Genomic DNA, 25,078 nt, shown 5'->3' with positions numbered 1-25,078 from the left:
TATAACGAATCTACGTAAATCACGATCGCTATCAATAGTTGCAGGCTATTTGATGACAGCATTAATTGCTGAACATGATGAACCGCATTCGATAAGGTATATAAATTATAACAATAAATTATATAAATATATAGCTGTAGTGAATATTTCATACCCTGCCGTTCCGTGATTATATATACATGCCATAACTATTGCCGAAGACAATTATCGATTGCGCTTGTATCATTGTAACCTTGTTACACTTTTCAGGATTCCCTGGTTCTTTCCGATAACAAAAATTTATCATTTTATAGACAGTATAAATGAATTATCCGCACGCCGCTATTTCGCAACAGCCTCAATGCTGTGTATTTAATATGTACAAAAGTCTTGTGACCTTAGCCGCAGTTGAACAGCTTGTAATTATTTCTGCTAATTGTACGATGCGGATCCTGCACCGAACACGTATGGGCGAAAGGGCACGGAGCAATTTCTTCCGCCTTACAATGCCAATTACTCCCTCGCTTACGTATATCGACCGCATTCCATTCCTTGAAATCCTTTCCAAAACTAATTTACCCCCACCTGTTCACGACGCAGCTCTTGCTTCGGTACCTCGCCATACAGAATTTAACCCTTTTCTTCATCTTACCTCACCAGGCCCAAATTACGGACATGATCTATAACTCGCTGACCGTTTCCTTGGCCAATTGTGCGTTAAGCATGGTAGGAAAATATTACACGAGTGAGGAGTATCAGCTTTGGCGAATCCATAAAAAGAGACAGTAATATTCTTAGCCAGCCGTCTATTTTCGGAATGCGGAAACGAAGATCTCGACGAAGAGAACAAGTAACGAACGAGGTATTCTAATTTTCTTTTCCTTCGTGCCTGCCCCTCAGGAGATCAAGCCCCCCTTTCGCATACGTGCAGTCCCAGAGAAACACGCGAATAAAATAAACGCTGTATGTGGCCTTAAAGCAGGATAATATAGGGTGTAGAGGGTAACGAAACGGCGTACGGAGAAGGAGGGCGGAAAAAAGGGAAGCGGAAGAGTTTTCACGTTGCGTGCTCACCGCTGAATCGAGGGTGAGTATCGTATTTTATCCCGCTGCGCCGACGATAGGTGTATACCCATATCCGCGTACGGGATGATCGACAATCGATACCGAAATGCAAATCGTATAATTAGCTCCGACGACGATTGATCCTCGTGGAACGTGGTTTAAGGGTGCGAAACGATTCCCATCATCCGACTTGTCAACCAAACAGACGTTCGACAGGCATTCCTCTGTTTCGCATATTCTGCAGCGGCGGGCTATTGTATCAGGGCACCGAAAGCCGCTGGAGAAGGATGGAGGCACTGTCGAGGAGATAAATCACGGAGAACTACCTATTAGGCAAAAACAAATACCTCCCTTGGCCCGTGTCACCCTACACGAAAAGCTCAGTCTCTGCTACCCGCAACCCGCGGCGAGGGGTGGAAGCGAGGAGACGGGGTATCGCTGCAGGGTTGTTCGTCGTCCTGACGAAACGAGTCACCCGATATAAGCGCGGATTCTACCCAACACAGATATCGCAACCGCGTCTCGTTTAGCATAAGTGCAAGGCTCAGGGGCGACGGTTCGCCGTTCTGGGCTCGGCATCAACCCAAACCCAAATCTGAACCTAAACCTAAACCTAAATCTAAACCGTCGAGCCCGTTCAGTCGACGTTTGACTCGCGGCGACGCGGGCGATCATCCGGAGCGCTCCCTCCCTGATAATCCTACGGCTTAGCGTCTTCGGCGACGCCGCGACGTCACGAGCGTCGGGACGAGCGTGGTGGCAGCTCGTGCGTCAGTCTAGGAAGCAGCTGACTCGGACGATGACGTGACAAGAGGGGATCGTGACCCGAAGCAGCAAACTGGCTCTCCGCAAAGGCATCTATTCACCCTCGGATGGGACGCGAAACTCGCCAAGTTTTAACCAATGAACACGTGACGATGTATACTAAGTGAGAAAGTTCGTACTTTTAGGGAATCTTACACCAAAGTTATTCTTCAAACCGATGTTGTGTTTTTTTTTTCACACGTTTCTGCCACCGCGAATATATTTTTGTGTAATATATACATTATACAGATATGCAAACGCGACACACGCACGCACGCTCTATCTTTTTTGCTGTACTGCTTGAGACTAGTTCCCTTTGGAACTCTTTTCCCTCTGCTGTGCGAGAAGTAAGTTAGCTGGTTCTGAGTCGAGGCTTTTAGACTTTCTTAGTACCAGGTAGCAGCTGTACGTAGTATGTAATATTGGATACACAATTTGTGCCCTTCTCCACTCGTGCTATCGTTGTACTTTACGTATGGTGTAGTTTTATGATTTACTATTAATTCTGACTTCTTTCTGTACGTGTTGCATAATCCTTAGAGGATTACAGCATCCTAAGACTTGTAATAAACTCATTTCTCTCTCTCTCCCCTTCATACGCATTTCAATTGAAGTGTCTACTCGTGCGAAAATATTATAATATCGTGCGGCGTGATTTTCTACCGTACTGTAATGCGGAAAGTAAACAATCTCGAGTAAACACAAATGACTATAGTATGTGCCTTTCATCAAACACGGTACTACCTATAGTCGTACTCACATTTAGATCGCTGTACTAGGGTGAAAAACGAAAAGGAAAATCCTTTCATTCCCTTGAAATTAACATTCGCAAGTTAAAATAACAATGCATTTTTATGAAAAATCGTTTATTCATAACTTTAGATTTGTCTTGAATTCGATCGATTGTAATAAAGCAAATCGTACCTATTCATAGTTTAGAAACTCAATTGCTTCAAAATTGTACAAAATTTGCAAATTCGGAATTATTCCTATTTTTCATTACGTCAATATTATACTAATTTCAGCACCGTTCTAACACCTCATTTGGGTAAAAAAATTTGAAAATCGTTCTTTGAACATCCGGTTTTGAATCTGAATCTCATGCAAATTAAAATGATACAATGAATTGTGAGCATTTCTAATTGTAAGTGAAATCAAGAGCATGGATATAAAAATAAACGTGAACTTCCACCTTTTTGGCGAAAAGAGCCTCAAAAGCTCGCTTGGTATTTCAGGGATAATTAAGTAAAATTATTTTTGACATGATTGGTCTATTATCTTGAAAGTTTTCGGTAGCACGGGTATCCGCATAGACGGTGCCAACTTTTCCTGCACGCACCCACCCCACACTTGTTCGCCCAAAAGCACTCCTCGCGATTGTTTTATTAGCGTGAGAGTTTTCACCAACAATTCTGACACCCTTTTTTGACATCAACATCCGGGAATGCCTGATCAATTGGTGAGTTGACACGTCGACTGCAAACTCCAGCGTAAAAAAAAAAATCGCTCGCGTGACAACTCTTGCGTGGAGAACCAAAAGAATCATAATAAGAAGTATATTGATCTTGTAATTCATGCAAGTTTTCCGATAAAATGATTTCTCAAGAATTGGTAATCAGTATCCTTTCCGAAGAGCTTGCAACTCTTCGTGGCAAGCCCGAGTTTTGACCTGAGTATTTTTTTTTAATATTTAATGGAGGGCGGAATTTGGTTAAAATATTCAGCACTGCAGCATTTCGTTGGTTATTTTTTAGAGCAGAATAGACGAAAAAAATTTGTATGTATTTATTGATTTTTCATACATCTGACGCATCACATTATCCTGGTATAGGTTGTTGTATATCAATCTGTGATATTTTACTGGAAAGTGGCTGCCGCCCTATACTGTGGGATGGCACTAAACTACCTGGAAGGACCATTCGTGTTCAGGCTGAATGAAAACGGCGCGGGACCTCATCTATTAGTTCAAGTAACGTATACCTGGTGATTCTGAAATGCATAAGTTGAAGACACGTGATTTACGCCGACGACAACATAAACTCGATCATCAAGTACTTGGGAAAAAGATTGAGGGCTAATTTTCGTAAACTTCCTAAATTTCCGCCAGAGTTCAGTGAATAAAGAACAAAAAAAAAACAGAAAAAAGAAACACCCGAAACGGTACCAACTGCATAATTTGTTTCTTAAAAAGTTTCAGAGACTTAATTGATACACGTGGAACACCTCAATCAGATCACATTTCACGATGAACTTTTTATGCAGCGAATTTATTCACAATTACAGCGTAGCACAGTTACAGAGTTAGCCAACCTTGAACTAAATAATATAGTTTTCAAGGTACGAGAGGAAGGTATCGTGAATCGCACAGTCGCATATACGAATATCGATATGATCCTAGCTGCCATGATTTATATCTCTATTTTCTTTCTGAAATTAGTTATAAATGTACACACATGTATATCTCTGACGATAAGACACAGAGTAAACAGCCTGTATTTCTTACGATGCGTCACTTAAATTTCAACATAGTCGACGATTTTATGACGAACGATTTATCATCGGTATCGCGGTGATTTAATTCACTCGCGAAATTAACGGTTCAGAATTTAAAATAGCACAGCAGCTTCAGTCACAATTTCTATTTTTATCGCGTCTAGCGTGTTGGTAATTGTAAAAGTTGTGAAGGCGTCACGACCAATGATGTTTCCAATGAAAGTTCGATGCTTTATCATCCGGCCTATCAGATATTTTCTTCACTTCTCGCGTCGGAATAAGCGTAACAAAGTCGAAACAGAGATCCGAATAAAAACAACAGGCCTTAATTAAACTGATTCGTAACACCGCGAGAAGATATGGAGCAAAAGCACGACTTGTCCGTAAACCAAAATCAATGGCGAAACAGTTTACGAAATACCAGGACAGTTTCTGTCCTGATACTGTAATGCCGCGGGGATAGCGCATTGAATTGATTGCAATCACGCACGGCGAGCTTATACGCGAATATTAACAACTTCCGGTAGGTGTGCACCGAGCGTGGTTGGCGTGAGTACACAGGGGATAACATGACGCTCAAGGATCGCTGGAATCTTTGGTGGCGTTCCGGAGGATTCCCGTCAAACCATTACAAAACGTTGCTTCCTTGGCAGGTAATTAGCGAGCTCTACGAATAGCGTGTAATAAAACGTGTCCGTACGACGTTCGTTGTTACCTATGTAATTCATGTCCCTCTAGTTCACCAATCACATACCAAAGGGAAGCTCGATATGCCGGAAGGACAATTTGGTGAGACATCTGAAGTGTATGAAGAAGATTTACGGATCGATATATGACTTTAGGTAAACAGCGCTTTCGTGTTGGCGATTCGCGGTAGGCAAGAACGTTCCAATACTTTCTTGTACAATCGTATGAGGTATACTTCGTCCATATGGCATCCTCACATATTCACCAACTTCGAGCTGACAGATTGGTCAAAGCACGATTCTAAGCCTGCTGAAAGGTGGTGAAAATATGTGGAAACACAAAAGAGCGGACGAAATGTATTTAAAGCCATCAGATCGGCACGTGCTACAAACACATTATCGTGGAATTTCAGCCCCCTCGGATACAATCTTCCATTAGAATACACGAAGCTAGCGGCAGATTGTAGCAGATATGAAAAGGACGACAGGGTATGGATCTGCAAGCCAGTTGGTCAAAGTCAGGGCAGAGGAATATTTCTATTTCGAGTAAGTTATTCTTGATTGAAAACTATGCTCAGAATTCGAGTGCCGAGTAATGACCAGGCTGCCTCGTGTTTTCGGTAACGTGAAGAAGCTGAGCGATCTGACGTACGACAACATGGCTGTGGTTCAGAGGTACATTAAGAATCCACTCCTAATTGGGGGCTACAAGTTCGATCTTCGACTGTACGTCTGCGTGCCTTCCTACAAACCCCTGACAATTTACCTCTACAAGGAAGGATTGGTTCGTTTTGCAACAGAGAAATTTTCGCTGGACAATTTGGACAACCCTTTCCGACACCTCACGAACTGCTCTCTGAACAAACTTGGTCCAGGATACTCGGAGAAGAAGGAGAGGGTTGGAGCAGGTGAGAGTCACGCTAATTATACGCAGACCAGAAATTTGATTGAGGGGAAAAATGGAATTAGGAAATGAATTAACGGTGTCGATTTCAGGGTGCAAGTGGACCCTGAGACAACTGAGGCGATACCTGGAACAGTCTGGATATTCCGACTGGTTTTTATGGCAGCGAATCGCCTGTCTCGTCAGCCTTACGATACTTAGTCAAGCGGCTGGAATTCCACGGTCCTCGAACTGCTTCGAGTTTTTTGGTTTCGACGTTCTCATTGACGAGAATTTGAAACCTTGGCTCATAGAGGTCGGTGACGAATTTATAAATTGAAGGAAATTAACGCTCAGTGAATCGCGTTTCAACCTCGCTGCACTTGAACGACAAATAGTCACTGGGTCTATCATTCTCGAAACAAGGTCAACGTCAGTCCAGCCCTGGGGAATGACTGCGAGGTTGATTCTGAAGTGAAGAAGCCGCTGCTTCACGACATGTTCGACCTGCTGGGTCTCCCGGTCTGCAATACCGGATTATCTCTTTTTACGATTTGGGCAACAAGTGAAGAGGAGGCCGAGGATGAGCGATCCTCGCGCTGCTACCCGAGCAAGGAATCGAAAAGACGATGCAAAATGGGAAGGGAATCGATCGCTCTGATAAACGTCTGCCCCGAACCCCAAACTATGGCAAGTAATGTCTCCGATTCATCGTTTGATCCAAATGAACATAAATTCGTTTCTTAAAAAAGCCCAAAATTCAGCTTTGTGCCATTCGTTTAGCCTTAACCGAGTCTCTTGTTCCGATATCATGAAAATTTTGTTCTCCGAGAGTTACCCAGCTGAGTCAACATTTCAAATTGTTGAAATTACGTTTTTACAACTGTTTTTACTCGAGAAAAGGATCGAGATAGGTAGATCTTCAAAAAAAATTCACCATGCGAGATGATTGTCGCATAGGCTAGATTATTTTGCTATAGACCAGCATTGACGATGGTGATTGAACACCCTTTAAAACTTTCTTCGTATCATGAGCGGAAACGCGTGACATGCAGTTTCGACAGGGGATTCCGGACGCGTGCGGTGACGTTTGGTCCCGGTACAATCCGTTGTCAGTCGATAGAGTAATGCGGCGTGGTTTCAAAGGAAACAATTCAACACCGCCGCCCTTCGTCTGGGACAATGGAAAGGACTGGCGCAACCCCGTGACCCGCGAAGGAGGATGGATCCGTACGTATCCACTGACGCATTCGAAGCCGACGGAAACAACGGAGTTCATACATCACTCGGGTAGCCCCTTGCTCAGCGAAACGCCGCGCATCGCCGAAAAGGAAATAAAAACTACGGTGATGTGCATTTACAAGTAGGTAAAGCGAACTTGGGGATATTATGCGAACCGCAATTAAGAGAGCGAAGGTTGGCTAATTATATTCGCGATTTATTGTATACAGGTACCTGAAAGCCGCCAAAGATGTTCACGGGAAACTCGGCCATTTGGGCGATGACCCTTGTAACGAATTTCTACAAGGCTCTCTGGGGCTGAATACGGAAGTATGGCTGCCGGAGAAATGAACCAATGCCATAACGTTGTAAATGATAACGTACTATTCATTCAGTTCTGTCTCTCTTTTCTACACGTATGTTATATCACGCAGAGCATAAGTCCATCGAGTCTTTTCTTTTGCGTTCTAGGCGATAGCTTAGGACTCGTTATAATGTTAATTCGTCAGAATTGTAATAGTAGAGGAAAAATATCAGCAATAAAAATACCTGTGGTAAAATACTTTATTCTTTTGAATCTGTCATATTATGCACACAGAGAAGGGATCTGTGAGATTCGCCAAATATTGCGAAAGCAAGGAGTTTGCAATTCAAAGAAATTTCATAGGATTCAACAAAAAGTAGTCGAAACAATAATTTGCGTTTCCAAGTAAAACCGCATTTTCTAGAATTAGCAAAGTATTTCTTTCGTCGTATTAGATTGCTTTGTTAGGAAAATTCAATAATCTTTTCTATTTACGTATGTATACTTTCTAACCTTGGAAATCGGTCTTTTTATCATTGTATCAAATGACAAATATCAGATTTACTTGTGAACCTCGTTCTAATCGTTGAAACTTATGAACATATCAATTATTTCAATTTATAATTCATCTTATTTGCATCGCGTAATGCCTACTTTGTTTTGGTATACATAATATTCATGTGATAATTTCCGACTAAATTCATACGATGAATGTGATATTTGGTGACGGTTTAAAATTCGTCATTTAAAGACACGGTATCATCCAGTGTTACGTTGCAAGATCACGGTGGGGCTGACAATCTTAAAATAGTTCTTCAATTCCTTTTAGTCGCTTTATCATCGAGTATTATGGTTATTTACATATTTGATTGTGAAACTATCGGCATAACCCCTTTTTCATAGTTATAAAAAAAAAACGTGGAGTATCCTTCGTAAATAACGTAACAGTATACTTATTGAAAAATGCATTTACTCGAGGATAAAGTACCCAAAGAAACCGAACTTTATGGGAATAATTTGAGGCTGAATCAGAACACAAGAGACTCCCTCACGCTTGAAATGAACGAGGATACTGACACAGAAGACGACTATCCTGTTAGAGTATCGATAGATTCAACTTTGGAATGTTTTGTTTTCCTGAGCTTCGCAAAAACCTGGGAGTTGTCTCTAGTCTTGGTTACTATTACGGTCTATATGATGACTACGTACGAAGTATTTTTTGAAGCGGAAGAGGTAGAGCTCATTTACGGTATATCATGATAATCTCTCTTTCCTATCGCGTTCGTATACATCCAAACCCGTTGCGATTTTATTCCAGGAAGCAGAACAGAGGATATCATTTATCATCAATTTGCTTCTAGACATATTGTACATCGTCGACATCTGTTCGTCGATATTACACTGGCGATTAGAAGATATTAGGACCACAAGAGAGCTCAAGGCGAGATCGATATTTTTAATATTTCTTGACATATTGGGAGTTGTTATAGGAATGCCAATCCGTTTTTTATTAGGTATCAGAGAGAAAATTACACCAACTATCGAAAGGCTTCGAACCTATCCCTAGAAGCCCTTGAGAAATAAAACTACTTTTCCTTTCGCCAGATCACTCGCCGGAGGATGAGCCGATTTACATCGACTTCGTCTCCGTCATGATACCAGTACTGCGAATGTACAGACCCATCAATTTCTTCTCACAATTGACCGACATGGTGGGAAACGTTGCTATCGCGATTACGTTCGCGACATACATTGTAATATTTCTAGTTACTCTGCACACCTACACTTGTTTCTGGTCAGTACCTAACATTAGCGTCGTCAAGCGGAAATTGGAAAAAAATAGCTAACAACATTTTCACAGGTATCTTTTTTCACAATGCACCGTATGCGGCGAACGTTGGATCGTAACGATATCGAGTAGCAAGAAATTGACAACCAACGAACCGTGGGAATGGTACCTCGTCTCTCTGTACTTTGCAACTTGCGCTATGAGCAGCACTGGATTTGGTGGAATCACGGCACGCAATAGCATGGAGCAAATGTATACGTTGTTAATGATGGTCACGGGATTTGTTATACTTGTCGCAGCCTTTATCGGCAGTTTAACGAGCGGGATATTAGAGGCGGTTAAAAGGAATACGGAATTCCGAAACAAGCTGCACCTTATCGCAGAAATTTTGGTAATTTGTAATGATCGTTCGTCTTTTCGACACAGACCGTACACCGATAAGTGCCTAATGCATGCCGGAATCTGTAATATCGTAAGAAAAAAAAATACTCTTAAACGAAAAGTGTTTCGTTTTCCAAGCGTCAGCAAATTATTTTATTTCAGGTGCAAGCTAAAGTATCGAAGGACATGCGGGACGGCGTAATCGAATTTCACAAGTCTTTCTGGAAGTACAAAAAAGCAATTAGTGCGTCTGAAATGTTTGCGGATTTACCGTTAACGCTGCAAAAGGAAATATACTTGGATCGCTACTATTTGGCATTCATAAGAGTAATTTTTATCCGAAAGATCATTTTTACTCCTATTTTATTACTTTGTATAATTTTCTCAAGGATTAGCGAGACGTAAGAGACACGTACTGATTATCACACGTCGTGCTAAATTCAACACGAGCTAATTACATACTGACCATATAAGAGCGTCATTGATCGACTTCAGTCGAGAAATCATGTGTAACAGCACTGCACTATTTATTTCACCAGTCTGTAATGCTACGCGGCCTGCCCTCGGCATACTTGCGAGATCTCTCAATGAGAACACGCACCGAATACTACAACTGCGGTGATATTATATACACGAAAGGAAGCCCCATTGATCGTATGATATATGTAGTTCGGGGAAATATCAGTGTGAGTATTTCGTACGATAATGCAATGATACAGTAGCGAGAAAAGAAAATCCACGTAACATAGACGTGACAAGAAACATAGTGAATTTTTGTAGAATGCACGTAAAAAAATTTCGGCTTGAAGCATAATTGTACATTTTGATATTATCTATGCAACCTTATCGGTAAAAAAATTAAAGCTGCAGAACTTATCGAGGTTTATTTATCCGGTACATAGATACTAGGGTAGTTCTTATTTTGGTCATGTCGGAATTTTTTCACGCCCATCCCCCAAAACTAATCAACATGTATAGAAAACAAAATTGGTCGCAACTCCAAATTTGTCCGATAACTTTAACACGCCCCTACAAGTCTTCGAATTTTGATAGAAAAAAAATGTATGCATGTGAAATTTTTTTGAAAAAACTGATTATTACTGTATGAATGTCGTAAATCTAATATTATCAGATTATCAGCGAAGAACTACTTTAATTTTTTTCAAAAATCGATCATTTGATTTTTTTAAGCAATCAACAGTGTTATTTTTTTTAAATTCCAATTTGCCAAATGCCAATTTTTTTTCTTACATACATTGATTACTTTTGGCGGGTGAGCGCGAAGAAATTCCGGCATGACGAAAATAAGAACCACCCTAACACATAGACGCTCTGACTAAAACTCTGTGAATACTTAACGAACAGATTTTATCATCGGATGACAACGAGAGTTCTATACTAAATTTAACAGCTGGTACGATACTCGGCGATGCAGCCTTGCTACTAAATATTGAATGCAAAAGTCAAGTTGTCACCGCGACGTCCTGCGAACTTCAAGTTGTCCACAAAGCTGCCTTATTTGCGCACAATAATGTATTTCACGATATTTACGTGGAAATGAATCGAAGGTTTATATACGCAAATGCACGTGCTACTAATTAGTTTCAAAGAATCTTAGCTCTGAGGTTATTGAGTTTAACATTACACACGAGTGAAGGTGAAATAAGTAGATAGACGCAAACTTTGTGTTGTCAAAAATTATGCATCATCAATTATCTCTTTACAGAGTGTCAGATCGCTTGGATTACGCGAAAAAACGAATCGTAACATTCAGAGCGCAAGAAAATACGGTAGAAAATGCTTTGCAAGATATCAGTCTCGGCTATTCCTCGCCAAGAAAGCCGTTGAAAATCTTCAAAAATCGACTTCGCAAGCAGCAAAAAACTGACCATAACATATGTCAGATAAATACGTATCCATTAAACCCAGAGTTCAATCCGCAGGTTACTGGTGCGTAGATAACAATAGAAATATGTAATAACTGAGAGATGCGAAACTTATGGAAGAACTCGAATTGTACTGTTACAGTTGACATGTACGTAATGGCGACCGAAGCAGCCGTCGCCCGATACGACATTTGCCTAAAAACCGGATGGCCTTGGATTTTAACACCGAACACGTTGTTTCTAACACTCTGGCAAAGCGTGATTGTGTTCGCTGTTCTGGTGGCGGCGATTCTCTATCCATACTTCGCATGCTTCAAACGTTACATGACTGATGATCTGCTAACTATCAGAGTCATTATAGATATTTTATACATTTTGGATATTTACGTGCAAATTTCAACAGCTATAGACTTGACTCGTGACGTACTTGTAGAGGTGTGTATTTAGGCATTGTTTAGTAAATATTCGTCGGAACGACTTGAAAATATAAATCTAATTGCAAAATAAGGTGAAGAAAATAACGGCGATGAAAATAAAGCAGTTACGATTTCTACTCGACATATTAGCGGTTTTTCCGGCTAAAGAGGTAGCGTTTTACATGAGCTTTTACAGCAACGGACGTGTTGGGACTATATTTCTATTGAACCGTGTATTGAAAGTGCACGTTGTATTTCGAGCCATCAGTGACTTGGAGAAAAGTTTGAATGTCAATATAAAGATTATCAGAATGGCAAAATATCTGTTGTGCTTGGTGTTTGGGTCGTATTGGATCGGGGCAATTATTTATACGCAATCATGTTTCTACGAAAAATGCGTAACGGGCAGCTGGTACGACCAGATCCTAACTCAAAATTCCGAGGCCAACATGATAGACAGCCCTGTTTATCTACTGAGCTTTTACTATGCTTTGCAAGTACTTTCGCAAACTGGTTATGGAGACATTAACGCCAGTACTTTGGAAGAGATGATCACCATGTTCTTTTTCTTGGTACGTTGAATGTCGTAAATTCAGGCTTTAAAATTCTACTCCAAGATTCTCCTCCGATATCGTTTAACATTGAAAATATTCAGGTAATCGGAGCTCTTTTATTCAATGCCTTGGTATCCGATTGTTCGGCAACGCTGATGCTCTCTACTCTCGACAAAGTTGCGTACAAGGAGATCGTCTTTGTGATGAAAAAGTTTATGGAGGAAAATGACATACCGGAAGTTATTCAAAGACGAGTATACAGCTATTTGGACCTCCAATGGCAAACTGATCAAGGATACAAGATATTGAATGATATACCTTTATTCGCGGATTTGTCGCCGAATATGAATAAACGATTGCTCATCGCCATGCACGGTGAGATGCTGAGATCAGTCCCAATCTTACAAGAACTGAACGACGAGACGATAACCGATCTTGCAAATTGTGTTGAGATCTACGTTCTACCGCCAGGTGAAAACTTCTCCTACCTTTCAGCTTGCGTTATTTATTGTCTGGTGAAATAAAAATTAATTGCTACGAAATGCAGGAGAGATAGTGTCGTACGCCGGCGAGATGTATCGAGAATTTTACATCATACAAGAAGGTTACTGCGAAGCTATATCGGTGCTGACTAATCGAGACAAAAAAACATTGGGTCCTAAAGAATTTTTCGGGGTTATGGAAATGTTATTGGGAAAACCGTCGATGCAAGATATCAGAAGTGTGACGCACCTAAAGCTGATTAGAATATCACATATGAGTTTGCAAAAAATCTTTTCAAGTGACAAAAAAAGCTACGAACGTTTTTCTGGTGAGTACATAAAATCCAGAATCACTCGTTTACCCAACGCTGGTCATAATTCTGCTTTATTCCGCAGCATTAATCGAGGTGGTCAGAAACTCCAACCTGGTACGAAAGCTGAATTTCAGCCGATCGGCTCTTGAGTCTCAAGATTTCACAGACCACCTTGACATAAGCTGGATTAAATTCACAAAGCGACGAAAGCACGACGTGAATATCGATTACACGCGGCCCTTCAAAGACTTAGGAGTCTTGCAATTTATACAGTACATGCTAATGTCAAGGACCATCACACCGAACGGTCCTTTCATTCAATTTTGGGAGGTTGGACGATTGGTCTGTGACGTAATTTTTCCACACATCTCACCACGAACTTATTTACCCTCGTCCGTAAATTAATAACGTTACAGAAATGCCGTATGACGTCTGCTTTACTGAGCGGATTTATTTTCCCATCTTTAACGTACAGCTCTCTGCAATTCAGAGGGATTGTCTGGATAGCACTCGCCCTGGACTTACTAGCCTTTCTCGATATATACATTCGTTTGCACGTGTGTTACTACAACGACGAAGGTTTATTAATTAGCCATCCTCTGTCAACGGCCAAGCACTACCTAACCCACAGCTTCGCTATAGATTTGTTGGGGGCTCTACCACTCTACATGGTACCACATCAGCCCACAATACATCCCGATGGAGCGAAGCAGATCAGTTTTTCCACGAACGAAATAACACTTCTCAACAAGATCGTACAACTGTATAGGTAAGTTAAGGTGAAAAATGATCATTCAGTGATGCTCTAGGAATATCGAAAATATAGTCTAAATAAAACGCACGAGTCACGTAATTTCTGTTGTCCAACAGACTGCCGTCACCGTTGCTGCTGTACGAGTCAAATTTGGCTCGATCATCGCTGACCTTGAATTTTTTTAAATTCTTACCGGTAGCTTTCATTTTCATCAACGTCTTAGCCGCTTTGTCAATCGCATTTACTTGTACATATTGGGAACGACCGGATGGTACCATTTACGTGGAATACAGTAAGGAATCTTGGATCGGTCACAGTGAAAATTCTTTCTATTTCTCAATGCAGAACTCAATTAATCTCTACCTAACAGCGGTATATTGGATGGTATCCACATCCTACTGTATCGGATTTGGCGACATAACTGCGCATGTAAGACAATTTTTATGAAATATCCTGTCAGCAGTAAATTAACGGATGAATTATTTTAAACTGAGTTCACTCGGTTTAGGATGACAAAGAAATGTTGTACACGGCGTTGGTCATAATCGTCGGTTATTTGATGTTCACGTATATAATCGTCGTCGTATCAAGTGGCAAGGCGAATGTAAACCGAAACTTGATGCTATACCAAGAGCGCATGCGACACTTGGTGACATTTATGAAGATGGAACGCATACCAAACGTGATTCAAGACAGGGCAATAAAGCACTTCGAGAATATGTGGTGGCGAACACATGGCATAGAGACTCATGCGATTTTTAACAAATTTCATCACGCGCTGAGACAAGATGTGATGCTTCAATTGTACGAAGAAACTATTTCCGTCGTACCCGCTTTCGCTGGCGTTGAAAAAAGCTTCACACGACAACTTGCAACCAGTTTGGAAATGCTCAATTTTTTAAAGGGTAGCGAAATCGTTAAGAAAAATGACATTGTATCCCACATGTTCATAGTTCATCGCGGAGAAGTTGACGTCATTGGTCCCGATGGCACCTTATTTTGTAAATTACGAAGAGGCAGCATATTCGGAAATATTGACAACAGTCCAGCAACCAGGTGAGGTACAAGCGCATCCCACTAAACTTGTCATGAGCGTGGATTCTGCATAAATTTTCACAACCATCTACATCATGAGTTTCATTTATGAAAGGATTAAGAATGACGATCGTAAACGTGTACTGCAAGGTTCTTGTTCATCCTAATTTAGGTACATGATGACCATCGTAGCTGCAAAACACGTGGACACTCTGATAATATCAACGACTAACTTCTACGATTTGGCCAGAGGTTATCCCTCAGTAAAGAAGCAGTTTAACATTTGCGTCTTGCAAAATATGGGCTATGTTCCGAGGTTTTCGGACGAGGAAGATACGAAAGAAAAGAAAAAAGACTCCTACAAAAAAGCTTGGTTTCCAGTCACGTATCAGAGAATCTCATTGTTGAAAGTGCCGATCGCATATCTGACCAGCCTGCTGACTTCTTATCAATTTTCGTTCACTCAAACTTTTGTTCCTCTGCTTTTTTTCGCCGGACTTGCCCTAGATGTACTGACTTTGGCCATGCTGTTTCTAGCTTACAATACTGAATATCACGACGACAGTGGCGACATTGTTGACAATATTACTTTAATACGCGCTCGGGCACTGCAAGAGATGCAATTCTATTTGGATGCATTAAGCATAGTCCCTGTCGAAGTACTCTGCCTTTCCGCGACCAGTTCTCGAATATTCTGGTATAAATTCCTTTGCATGAGACGATTGTTGCGCGCTAGACATTTGTATCTGTTTTTCACAAAGAAGTATGAAAAACTGAACGTGAACATGTTGGCAACGAAGCTTGCCAGTATGATAAGCAGTTTCACATTACTGTTGCACATACTGGCATGCGTTTGGTACTTGATCGGTTGTCCAACGCAGTGTTCTCCAGAATCCTGGATCGTCAAGTCAAACTGTCAATATCCCTACATCTGTTCAATCTATTTCATTGTTGCCGTGGTAACAACCACAGGATTTGGTGACATACGGCCGGGAACTGTTAAAGAAATAATCTTCTGCTCGATTATGTCTGTGGCTATGGTACCCGTCGTCGCTATGTTTATGGGAGACGTTTCGAACGTTGTACAAAATTACTCTTACACGCTGACTAAGTATGACACCGCAATGTCGATAATGAAAGATTACTTAAAGGACGGTCAAATATCGTATCCTCTTGTCGAGAAAGCTTTAGGATATGCTAAAAATTTGTGGCTCCTCGAGAGAGGATGCAGTCAGCCAGCACTACTGGCCGAAGCACCAGCATCAATAAGAGAGGAGATAATGGTTGCTGCATATGGAAAACATCTTTTTGAGGTGGGTAAAAGTTTAAAGAACGCGTTATCGAATAATCGTGACAAGTATGCTTCAATTATCGCAAACCGCAGAAATCAACCTTGGAGTATAAAATATCCGTCACGATGTAACATCAATGCGTGATTCCAGAACAACATCTTAAGAGGATGCCATGAAGACCTACTACGACAACTTTGTGGAAAGATGAGAAGACGGCTTTTCTTTCCAACACATTTTATAGTACAAGAAGGAGACTGCAACTCAACCATGTACTTCATCCAACGCGGAACCGTAGAAGTCTTAGCGAATTTAGGACCGAGGATGTATACGGTCTGCGCAACTCTCCAGGCAAAGGAGTACTTTGGTTTACATCAAGGATTCATTCCGGATGTAAGAATTATGACAGCGAGATATTCATATTACACTTTCGAGTGATGAAATTGCACTTTTGATTAAATATAGATAAGCCACACTCACACGTATCGTGCCGCCACGATTGTCGAGGTTCTCACGCTACGATACGAGGATTGGAAGGACATGCTTATCTACTTTCCAGCAGCATACCGACAGATCTATACAAAATTGAAAACGATAATACATTACGATTATATATCGGAGAAAATTGAACATGTCTCACAGCATGTTGGCGTTTAAATTTTCCACGGCTAACCAAAATACGAAAACTGTGGCTCCGTGAAAGTTGAAAATCATCTACTCGTACAACAGATCACTTATTCGCATTACAAATACTTAACAAAAATGTATCAACATTGGGTCAAAATCTGTGGATTTTCGAATACATGTTTCGTTTATTAAGTTTACAATTATTAAAATAGGATTCTTGAGTGGTTACTCGGAATATTATTTTATAAACCACCGGCTTTGGAGTGTAAAAAAAAATGTATTTTCTATTTTACACAACGAAGATACCTAATTATTTAGAATTTATTCTTTATCATTTACAATTATCGTTTACTTTTAAGTTATTGTTATTCCCTTATCATTTATGTAAATCTACTATATGCCAAGAGATGTACAGATTTATATAAAGAAAAATAATTATTTTTGACTCATATTCACGTAGCACGTAGAGACAAACGAATGCATGTACTTTTACCAATAAAAAATGCAAAACTACTCAATTTATTAAACACGCGATTAATCTGTGTATCCCTTATTACATACCATAACTTCATTACGGAAATATCACGCGCTTATCGCAATCAGTGTTAAAAACTACAGTTGCTCAATTATTATGTTTTACTTGATTTTCATTTACTGAACGGTTAACACGGATATGCTTGTTTTCTCGTCAGACAAGATTAGTCTTTGGAATGTTCGTGCATATACAGTTCATATTTGCCCATATAATCGTGAGCGGTTACGCAATTGGGAGGCAATGCACACAAGCTTAAGATAAGCTTTTTAGCAAAGTAAGTATGCTGCAGTCGAAGTATGATACACGTTTACTGTATCCGATACTAATCGAACTCTTGATAATGGAATATTGAACACGAACATACAATTCCGGTGCAAAATATCGTTTGTTTACCCCTATACGAATGAGTGAAAAGAGTAAGATTATACGGAATGATTCAAGGTTTGACCTCGTGAAACGAATGTGCTTTGATAATGTATAATTTCAGATCATACTAACGTTCGTCAAGATTTAGCCACCGCACTTAATTGAATTCAACGCAACGCAACACATCACAGCCCCTCAGTCACAAGTTTGTACAATATTTTTTCTTCACGATTACACTCCCGTAACTCTCGCGCAAAATCAATGCAAACTTTACACAAGTTTTGAATACAGTTGACAATTCAAACTGGGGATAAAAATCTATCAGTTCCTAACAAATGTGTTCGAGCAGCAAATATGTCAAGATCGAAACGCCGAAATCTTAAGCATCAGAGTAATTTCATTATAAAAATTTTTGGCTCAGTTTCATCTCGTGACTGCTAAAATAAGCCTACATTGCGGTAAATTAGTAATAAAAACACGTCTTATTTAATTTCGACAAATGAAAACTAATTGTTTGTATTATAATATATGTATATATTTTTTGAATAATAGACTTATATCGTTTGGTCATTGGCGAGCTAATTATATGTATATGTATACTGAGCCACGGAAAAAACAATAATAATGATAATCATTACACTAACATTTATAACTAAGCTTACGTATAATTTTATACATAATATTTAATATAATATCTTTGGTCTTAAAATATGTACGCGTTAATGTTTATACCTAGAAATAGGTAATAGTGTGAATAATAATAGATCTACACCTGCCAATCGTAAGATTATTCTTTCACGGTTGTTTCGTATTTTTCATTTCTTAAGTTTAATTTACTTATTTACTAAGTATACGCACTTTGTCTCAGGTATTATGAACTCTCGAAGTACAAGTTGTCCGAAAATTTATACCAAGTATAATATCCAGGTCCAAAAATGAACATATCTTTTTTGTCAAGTCAGCATCCGCAGAAAAAAGGAAAAAAGTAAATGATTTCATTTGACATCGCAAACCTGCAGAGTATGTATGTACCTAACATGAAAATTTCTCAAAGTGTAGCAAAAAAATACCATATGCTTTCTGAACGTAAGATCTGATCATCTTTTCTCACGGCACTTTCAGCATAACATGAAAATTTTTGGAAGCCAAATTTATGTAAAAACTCTATTAATGTTAAATAGTAATAATAAACAACATGTTTATTTTCGTTTTTTATCCGTATCATTTTAATTCCCTGTAGATATTTTCTAACATTCAAATTTAATCTACAACAGATAATACTTTTCTGATAAAATATATATACATATCTTTCTATATTATATTTTTAATATGTTACATATTTTTATATGTAGGGCGGTCTCCGCCAACTCGGCGACTTTTTCTTTATCCTCTTGCATCTGTTTCGTAATTCGTTATATAGTAGTATTACTTAAAGGTACTCTCTGTGAATTTTTTCAGATTTTTTAATTTTACCGTTTAATGTAAAATGAAATGAGTAAATTCAAAAATCTGAAAATATTCAGAGAGAATACCTTTAAGTAGTACTACTATATAACCAATTATGGAACAGATCTGAGAGGATAAAAAAAAAGTGGCTGAGTTGGCAGAGACTGCGTCATTTAAAATCGATCTACTCTATACCAGTTGATGAAAAAGTGTAAAGAATAAGTCTTTCGTGTGTTTAGTTGCCTGGAATATGAAATCTCAAAATGAAATATAAAGGGTGGTTCAGCGAAGCAATTAATGTGACAATATCATTTCTTAATGAGTAGGAATTTCTTCTCTGCATGCACGATGTAAGGAGACTGTAGTGTGTAGATGTTATGTTTACCCTTTTTGAATCCTTTGCTTCCGATGAGAAGCCCGTAAGACGGCAATGCCGTCTAATAAGTGAGATGCGGGTGTGCAAATCATTAATCTACGAGAGAATTTTTGTTGAAAAATGTAAATTTGAAAAACTGGTGAATTTGAAAAATTAACGACTGAGCCAGGAATCGAACATTTCTTAATCTTCGAAATCACACTGAAATTGGTTATATTAAAACAAAATTCTGCATTAGTAATCAACAAGGTAATCATTGGTAGTAATGAGAAACCATTCAAGATTACCGGAATCCTTTGTAATCTTGAGAAATCGTATGGAATCTTAGAAATCATGTAAAATTTATCTGACATGTAATCTCTTGTAATCATTCTATAAAATGTGAGTAATTACGAAATACGTAATCATGGTGTCAATTTTTGCTCCGATGAAACACCTCTTGTTAAAATGCAGCTCAAAGTATCATTCATGATTTCTTGTACGATGCGAAATGTTTAGAAAAAATATGTAATGAAGCAAGTGTTGAGCTATAATTTGCCATCCGTGAAAATATACGCGCTTAAAATCATTAGAAATTGTTATATGAGTTCTATGCTACTATCACTAGCAAAAATAGTATGAAGCTATACCTTACACACAACCATCACAAATTGATAGCTGGTGGAAATTCCTATAAAAGATATGCGTAAAAACATCAGACATGCAAATAAATATATAAATACAGATTTGCTTTAAAATGTGTTGGTAGTGAAAGACAAGACGCGCCTGGATGTTTCTTTTACCTAAACGACTACAATTTTATGATTGTTTCCATTTGGCAAAAGTACATAATAGACACGTTTCCCCTTATCTCATTGGAAATGCTGCAAGTTGCCATGATACTGGTTTCCATTAAACGGACCATTTTGTTCATTTCCCTCTATCACACTCTGTATTTCCACAACCGACGCGTTCGCAGTCTGACCATTTGCGTTGCTGAGACTGGGCGAGCTAGAGACATTGTTTGTGGTCGCGCTAGACTGCTGCTGTTGAACGCTAGCGTTTGACGAACTATTTGCATTAACGTTATTTTTAGATCTATGCCTGAGTTTGTGGGTGGTTAAATACTGCTTAACTGAAAATGCTTTATGGCACTGATCACACTTATAAGGCAATGGATCTTGGCAGCCTATTCCATCGATTGTAGGTGCATGGTTTGACAAGTGGAGTAGGTAATAATGTTTAACAACAAAAGACTTCCCACATGCGTCACAAATATATGGTCCAGAAACTCCGTGAGTTTTTCTGTGCTTGTGCAAATTATCTTTACGCGAGAAGCTCTTACCGCACATCTCACATTCGTGCATTTTTTGACCAGTGTGGGAGACGGAATGCCTGACCAAATGTTCTTTGCGACTAAAAGCTTTTCCGCACGCTGTACAGGCGAACGGCCGTTCACCGGTATGTAATTTTCTGTGTTGGAACAAATGTTCTTTCCGTTTGAACGGTTTTGCACAAACGTCACAACTGAAAGGACTACCATTCGCTGGGGTATTTTCTTCTTTCAAATCCGCAACATCATTCAACAAATTCGGACTACTACAATTGTGGTTATTTAATTGGTTTAAAGTAGTAAATGTTTTACCACAATCTGAACAGCTTGGTATTCGTGAAGCCTGCGATATAGACTGAGGATTCACAGCTATGAGTGATGTGGGTTCCGGAACTGTTCGTATTCTCAGGAACTCTGATATTTGACCAATGGAATTTCTGGATATGGCATCATCCGGTGTTACCTTAATAAAGTCTTTAAAGTCTTTCGAATCGTCACGCGCGGCCTGCGTGCCTATACTTGCCTCCTTGAATCCTAAACTTAATAAAATTTCTGGAGTCGCAGCTACAGTAGCATAGGTTTGAACATTTTGATTTGGAGTATCGTTATCTTGTGATTCAGGTTGTACCTTTTGAATAACTTGTTGATTCTGCTCAGTGGATGGCTCACTTTTTAAAATAATATTATTATTTTGATGCTGAGTTTGTGCAATTTGTGTCTGTTGTTGCTGTTCTTGTTGTTGAACAATCTGAACTTGCTGCTTTTCAATTTGTTGTAAATGTCTTTGTTGCTTTTCAAACTCTCTTTGTTGCCTCTGGAGCTGTTGTATCTGCTGAGTTAACTGTGATTGACTCTGCTGCTGTGCAATCTGAGTTTGATTTTGTTGCTGAGAAATTTGGGTCTGATTTGGTTGTGTTATTTGAGATTGATTTTGCTGACATATCTGTCTCTGAGGTTGCTGATTTATTTGAGCTTGCGACTGATGATTTATCTGATTTTGATTTTGCATTTGATTTTGTGCCTGTTGAATCTGATTCTGCGATTGATGGACTTGATTTGATTGCTGACTTATCTGCTGTCCTTGATTTGCTTGGTTTGATTGTTGTTGTTGTTGCTGTTGTTGCTGCTGCTGCTGCTGTTGTTGTTGTTGTTGTTGTTGTTGTTGTTGTTGCTGTTGCTGTTGTTGTTGTTGTTGCTGCTGCTGTTGCTGTTGCTGTTGTTGTTGCTGCTGCTGCTGTTGAGACACTTGCTGAGAAGTTTGTTGTTGATAACTATAGTGGGTCTCAGCCGTTGCTTCAACTACCGCAGCTGCGACACCGCCAGGTTGCATCTGTGATAAATACAGATGGTCCACTTATTATAGTTTTATAAAGGCAGTCATTTAATTGATTGAAGACTTATATTAAGTGATTGATAAGTTCATCTAACTTTTTAGTAAAACAAACCTGCATGGCACATTTATATTGTTGAACACGAGCTTGTACCCCACTGATTATATGGATATTGGATGCATTGACGTTGCTAACAACGACAGGCTGCTGATGTTGAACCTGCTGTTCCGTTACTGCAATCTGGGCATTAAGTGGAGATGCAGTTTTTTCAGGTTTTACCTGTTCGTTATCTGGAACTGGAGATGATCGTTTCTTTTCTTCAGTTTTCACATAAACTTTTCCTTCCTTCAGAAAGTCCTCGGAAAATCGAAGAGATGTAAAGTAGGATTCTAACATTCCTTCCGCACTGACCACAGTTTCTCGGAACTCAAAGAAATTCTCCAACTTTTTCACGCATTCGTGACATACTATTTTAGGCAGAGAATCTTCCTCCAGTACCTAAAAATTTTCAAGCAAATAATATTCATTACCACAGAAATATGTTAAACCCAAATTTATATTCACAAACTTAAACAAATATTACATACTCAAGTGCTAATTACCAGTAATTATGACAAATCTGTCCAAATCTTGCGTCAAACTAGATTGATACTACGAGTTTCATTATTGTTAATAAAACTTTTAGTTCTTGAGCTGGGAAACGATTTGATCGAACTTGATAGCGTGAGGACCAATGTTGTTTATAAAGTAATATATACTTCCGCAGTTTATGAATGAGAAACATGTGCCCACAGTAGCTAATTGATTAAGCAAGTGACAACGTATGTATAAGGAATTGTAAGGAAGACGTTTTATGCGGGTGAAGCAGAAGAGAGTGAAAAAAATTAACTTACCTGTATAGGCAGACATATTTGAATTTTATTCTGTAACTGTCTCCTCCGTCCTTCGTCACGAAAAATGTTCATTTTATTTCCCTCGCTACTTGTGCAAAGCCTGCATAACTCGTAATAATTCACTCTCCGATACCCGGACATTTTAATAAGATGTCACACGTCCTTGACAATTTTTCAACAGACACTCGAGGCTCTCCCCGGCAATTGGCCCCCCTCAACGCACTTACTATTACACCACGATCATGATTAATGACCAAATTTTACTCGTGAAACACAACATTTGTTGTCATTCGGGTTTGTGCACCGCGAAATGCATCGGCGGCCATTTGCAATCTGATGAAACGCAACGACCGCAGGAGTGTCGATAGTCGAAGCAATTCGATGTGTGTCGTGAGATCGAATTATGGATAATTAATCCAGAGCGCAAAAGGCGAGCTGGTTCTCAAAACGAGGTATCGCATTTGCAACTGAGATCGCGCGTAAAAGACGCAACGGAATTCGAACGGTTTTCGAATGAAAATTATTGACCATTTAATGATAGAAAAAAACTAGTAATAAACTAGTTCGATCATAGGCTATATAGTCCGTGATGTTGACGTTACGCAGCAAAGCATTATTTCTGCCATGAAAATGGATTTCCTTAATTGATATACCAAAATATGCTTATAGGCGTAGTTTTCTCGCAAATGAGATATTCCTCTAATTTTCACAATTTTTTTCAATCAATTTGCTTAAAACAAAAATCATATACAATATTTGGCAATAATTGCCTTTGGATTTAAGAGACATATTAGCATACTGTCAGAAACAGCAAAAAGACGCACTGAAGTACGTTGAAACGTTCAGTAAATATATTTGTTTTTTAAACTTAATATAACATCGGCCGTCAGAATACTTACCACTATAACTCAAAGGGTTAAATTGTTCAATTGCATAGCAGAGCGTTGAGGGAAGAAATCACACATGGAGCTCACCTTACATCGCTAGCTGATACTCAACAAGTCCGTTTGGCTCCGCTACATACGAGTATGAAGGATTCCATTCGATTCTCTTAAAACTCTCATTTACCACGTATCATATATCATTGTCCCGAGTAAATTAGGAGGAACTTTATCCCGCGTGCTGACGAAGCTTCGATTGACGCTCGTAAAATTTACGTTTTCCATGCAATTAACAATATAAAAATGGGAATATTATGAAGCGGGTTTCTTATCGTATACGCAAAATAGCTGACAATTAATGTTCTTATTCGGTTAATCGTAGTATTTTTCATAGTCAAAAGATTCGGGGACCCGCACTGACTGCAACGTCAACTTTTCGGCCACTAACAAAACAAATGCGCAATGAAGACGACGGGATCGCAAGTCATTTGTTGAATTCCGAACTGATTAATGCGTACGAAATGAGCCTACATGAGGCGGGATAACGCAATAATCATGAATTTAAATATACCTTTATACAAAGTAAACCAAAACTCGGAACATCGAGTAGTCCTCATCGGCCGATGATACGAGCACTTCTGTTCTCTATTTTCCCTCGCTACTAATTGTAAACGCTACTGCTGCTGCCTCGGCGGCACTTAGAAGTACTTGTTTGGAAAATCTCCCATGCCGGTCTTCAATCGCGAAGGATATTAATATAATTGACTGCTTGGTTTATAATTAATAAAATAGTACATTTGAATCCCTGATACCATAATGAAAGAAATTATGTTCACCTTTACTATGGAGACTGTGCCGCAAAAATGCAACTTGCAGGTTGAACGAAATTCAAATAACAGCCCTCCATTCTTGACTAGTTACTGTAATTCACCGGAACGAGACGGTTCCTTTAATCTTTCCCGTAATAATGCACTGT

General features: G+C 39.3%; 3 protein-coding genes across 3 annotated transcripts; 2 read left to right on the top strand and 1 right to left on the bottom strand.

Moving 5' to 3' along the window:
- Window positions 1-786: 786 nt before the first annotated feature.
- On the top strand, window positions 787-7,675 carry LOC124221745 (probable tubulin polyglutamylase TTLL2). The gene is made up of 10 exons (XM_046632005.2): window positions 787-841; window positions 3,680-3,817; window positions 4,869-4,994; window positions 5,080-5,183; window positions 5,441-5,573; window positions 5,659-5,935; window positions 6,024-6,226; window positions 6,337-6,600; window positions 6,966-7,273; window positions 7,362-7,675. Exons 1-10 carry the CDS (start codon window positions 797-799, stop codon window positions 7,480-7,482), a joined length of 1,719 nt encoding a protein of 572 aa, XP_046487961.1. The 5' UTR covers window positions 787-796; the 3' UTR covers window positions 7,483-7,675.
- A 723-nt stretch (window positions 7,676-8,398) lies between these two features.
- Window positions 8,399-16,315, top strand: LOC124224810 (uncharacterized). The gene is made up of 16 exons (XM_069138175.1): window positions 8,399-8,668; window positions 8,754-8,949; window positions 9,041-9,147; window positions 9,768-9,932; window positions 10,971-11,173; window positions 11,332-11,555; window positions 11,634-11,926; window positions 12,000-12,479; window positions 12,563-12,932; window positions 13,009-13,272; window positions 13,340-13,587; window positions 13,674-14,026; window positions 14,128-14,440; window positions 14,520-15,067; window positions 15,219-16,157; window positions 16,267-16,315. Exons 1-16 carry the CDS (start codon window positions 8,399-8,401, stop codon window positions 16,313-16,315), a joined length of 5,022 nt encoding a protein of 1,673 aa, XP_068994276.1.
- A 1,053-nt stretch (window positions 16,316-17,368) lies between these two features.
- LOC124218090 (uncharacterized) lies at window positions 17,369-23,573 on the bottom strand. The gene is made up of 3 exons (XM_046624506.2): window positions 23,222-23,573; window positions 22,443-22,826; window positions 17,369-22,327 (listed from the first exon to the last, which is right to left on the bottom strand). The coding sequence occupies exons 1-3, from the start codon at window positions 23,360-23,362 to the stop codon at window positions 20,537-20,539; spliced, it is 2,316 nt and encodes a 771-aa protein (XP_046480462.1). The 5' UTR covers window positions 23,363-23,573; the 3' UTR covers window positions 17,369-20,536.
- Between the last annotated feature and the right edge of the window lie 1,505 nt (window positions 23,574-25,078).

Source organism: Neodiprion pinetum, chromosome 1 (genome assembly GCF_021155775.2).
Source record: "Neodiprion pinetum isolate iyNeoPine1 chromosome 1, iyNeoPine1.2, whole genome shotgun sequence".
Taxonomy (NCBI): domain Eukaryota; kingdom Metazoa; phylum Arthropoda; class Insecta; order Hymenoptera; family Diprionidae; genus Neodiprion; species Neodiprion pinetum.
The sequence above is the reverse complement of the archived record's forward strand: the minus strand, read 5'-3'. Positions and strand labels throughout refer to the sequence as shown.

Bases quoted from the DNA above. Each gene is read 5' to 3' on its own strand.
- LOC124221745 (XM_046632005.2), top strand. From the start codon at position 797: ATGCGGAAACGAAGATCTCGACGAAGAGAACAAGTAACGAACGAG. The intron at 4,995-5,079 runs GTAATTAGCGAG...ATGTCCCTCTAG, and splicing joins AAACGTTGCTTCCTTGGCAG to TTCACCAATCACATACCAAA. The intron at 7,274-7,361 runs GTAGGTAAAGCG...TATTGTATACAG, and splicing joins ACGGTGATGTGCATTTACAA to GTACCTGAAAGCCGCCAAAG.
- LOC124224810 (XM_069138175.1), top strand. From the start codon at position 8,399: ATGCATTTACTCGAGGATAAAGTACCCAAAGAAACCGAACTTTATGGG. The intron at 12,480-12,562 runs GTACGTTGAATG...GAAAATATTCAG, and splicing joins TCACCATGTTCTTTTTCTTG to GTAATCGGAGCTCTTTTATT. The intron at 14,441-14,519 runs GTAAGACAATTT...CACTCGGTTTAG, and splicing joins TTGGCGACATAACTGCGCAT to GATGACAAAGAAATGTTGTA.
- LOC124218090 (XM_046624506.2), bottom strand. From the start codon at position 23,362: ATGTCCGGGTATCGGAGAGTGAATTATTACGAGTTATGCAGGCTTTGC. The intron at 22,827-23,221 runs GTAAGTTAATTT...GAAAATTTTTAG, and splicing joins AAATATGTCTGCCTATACAG to GTACTGGAGGAAGATTCTCT. The intron at 22,328-22,442 runs GTTTGTTTTACT...TATTTATCACAG, and splicing joins AATATAAATGTGCCATGCAG to ATGCAACCTGGCGGTGTCGC.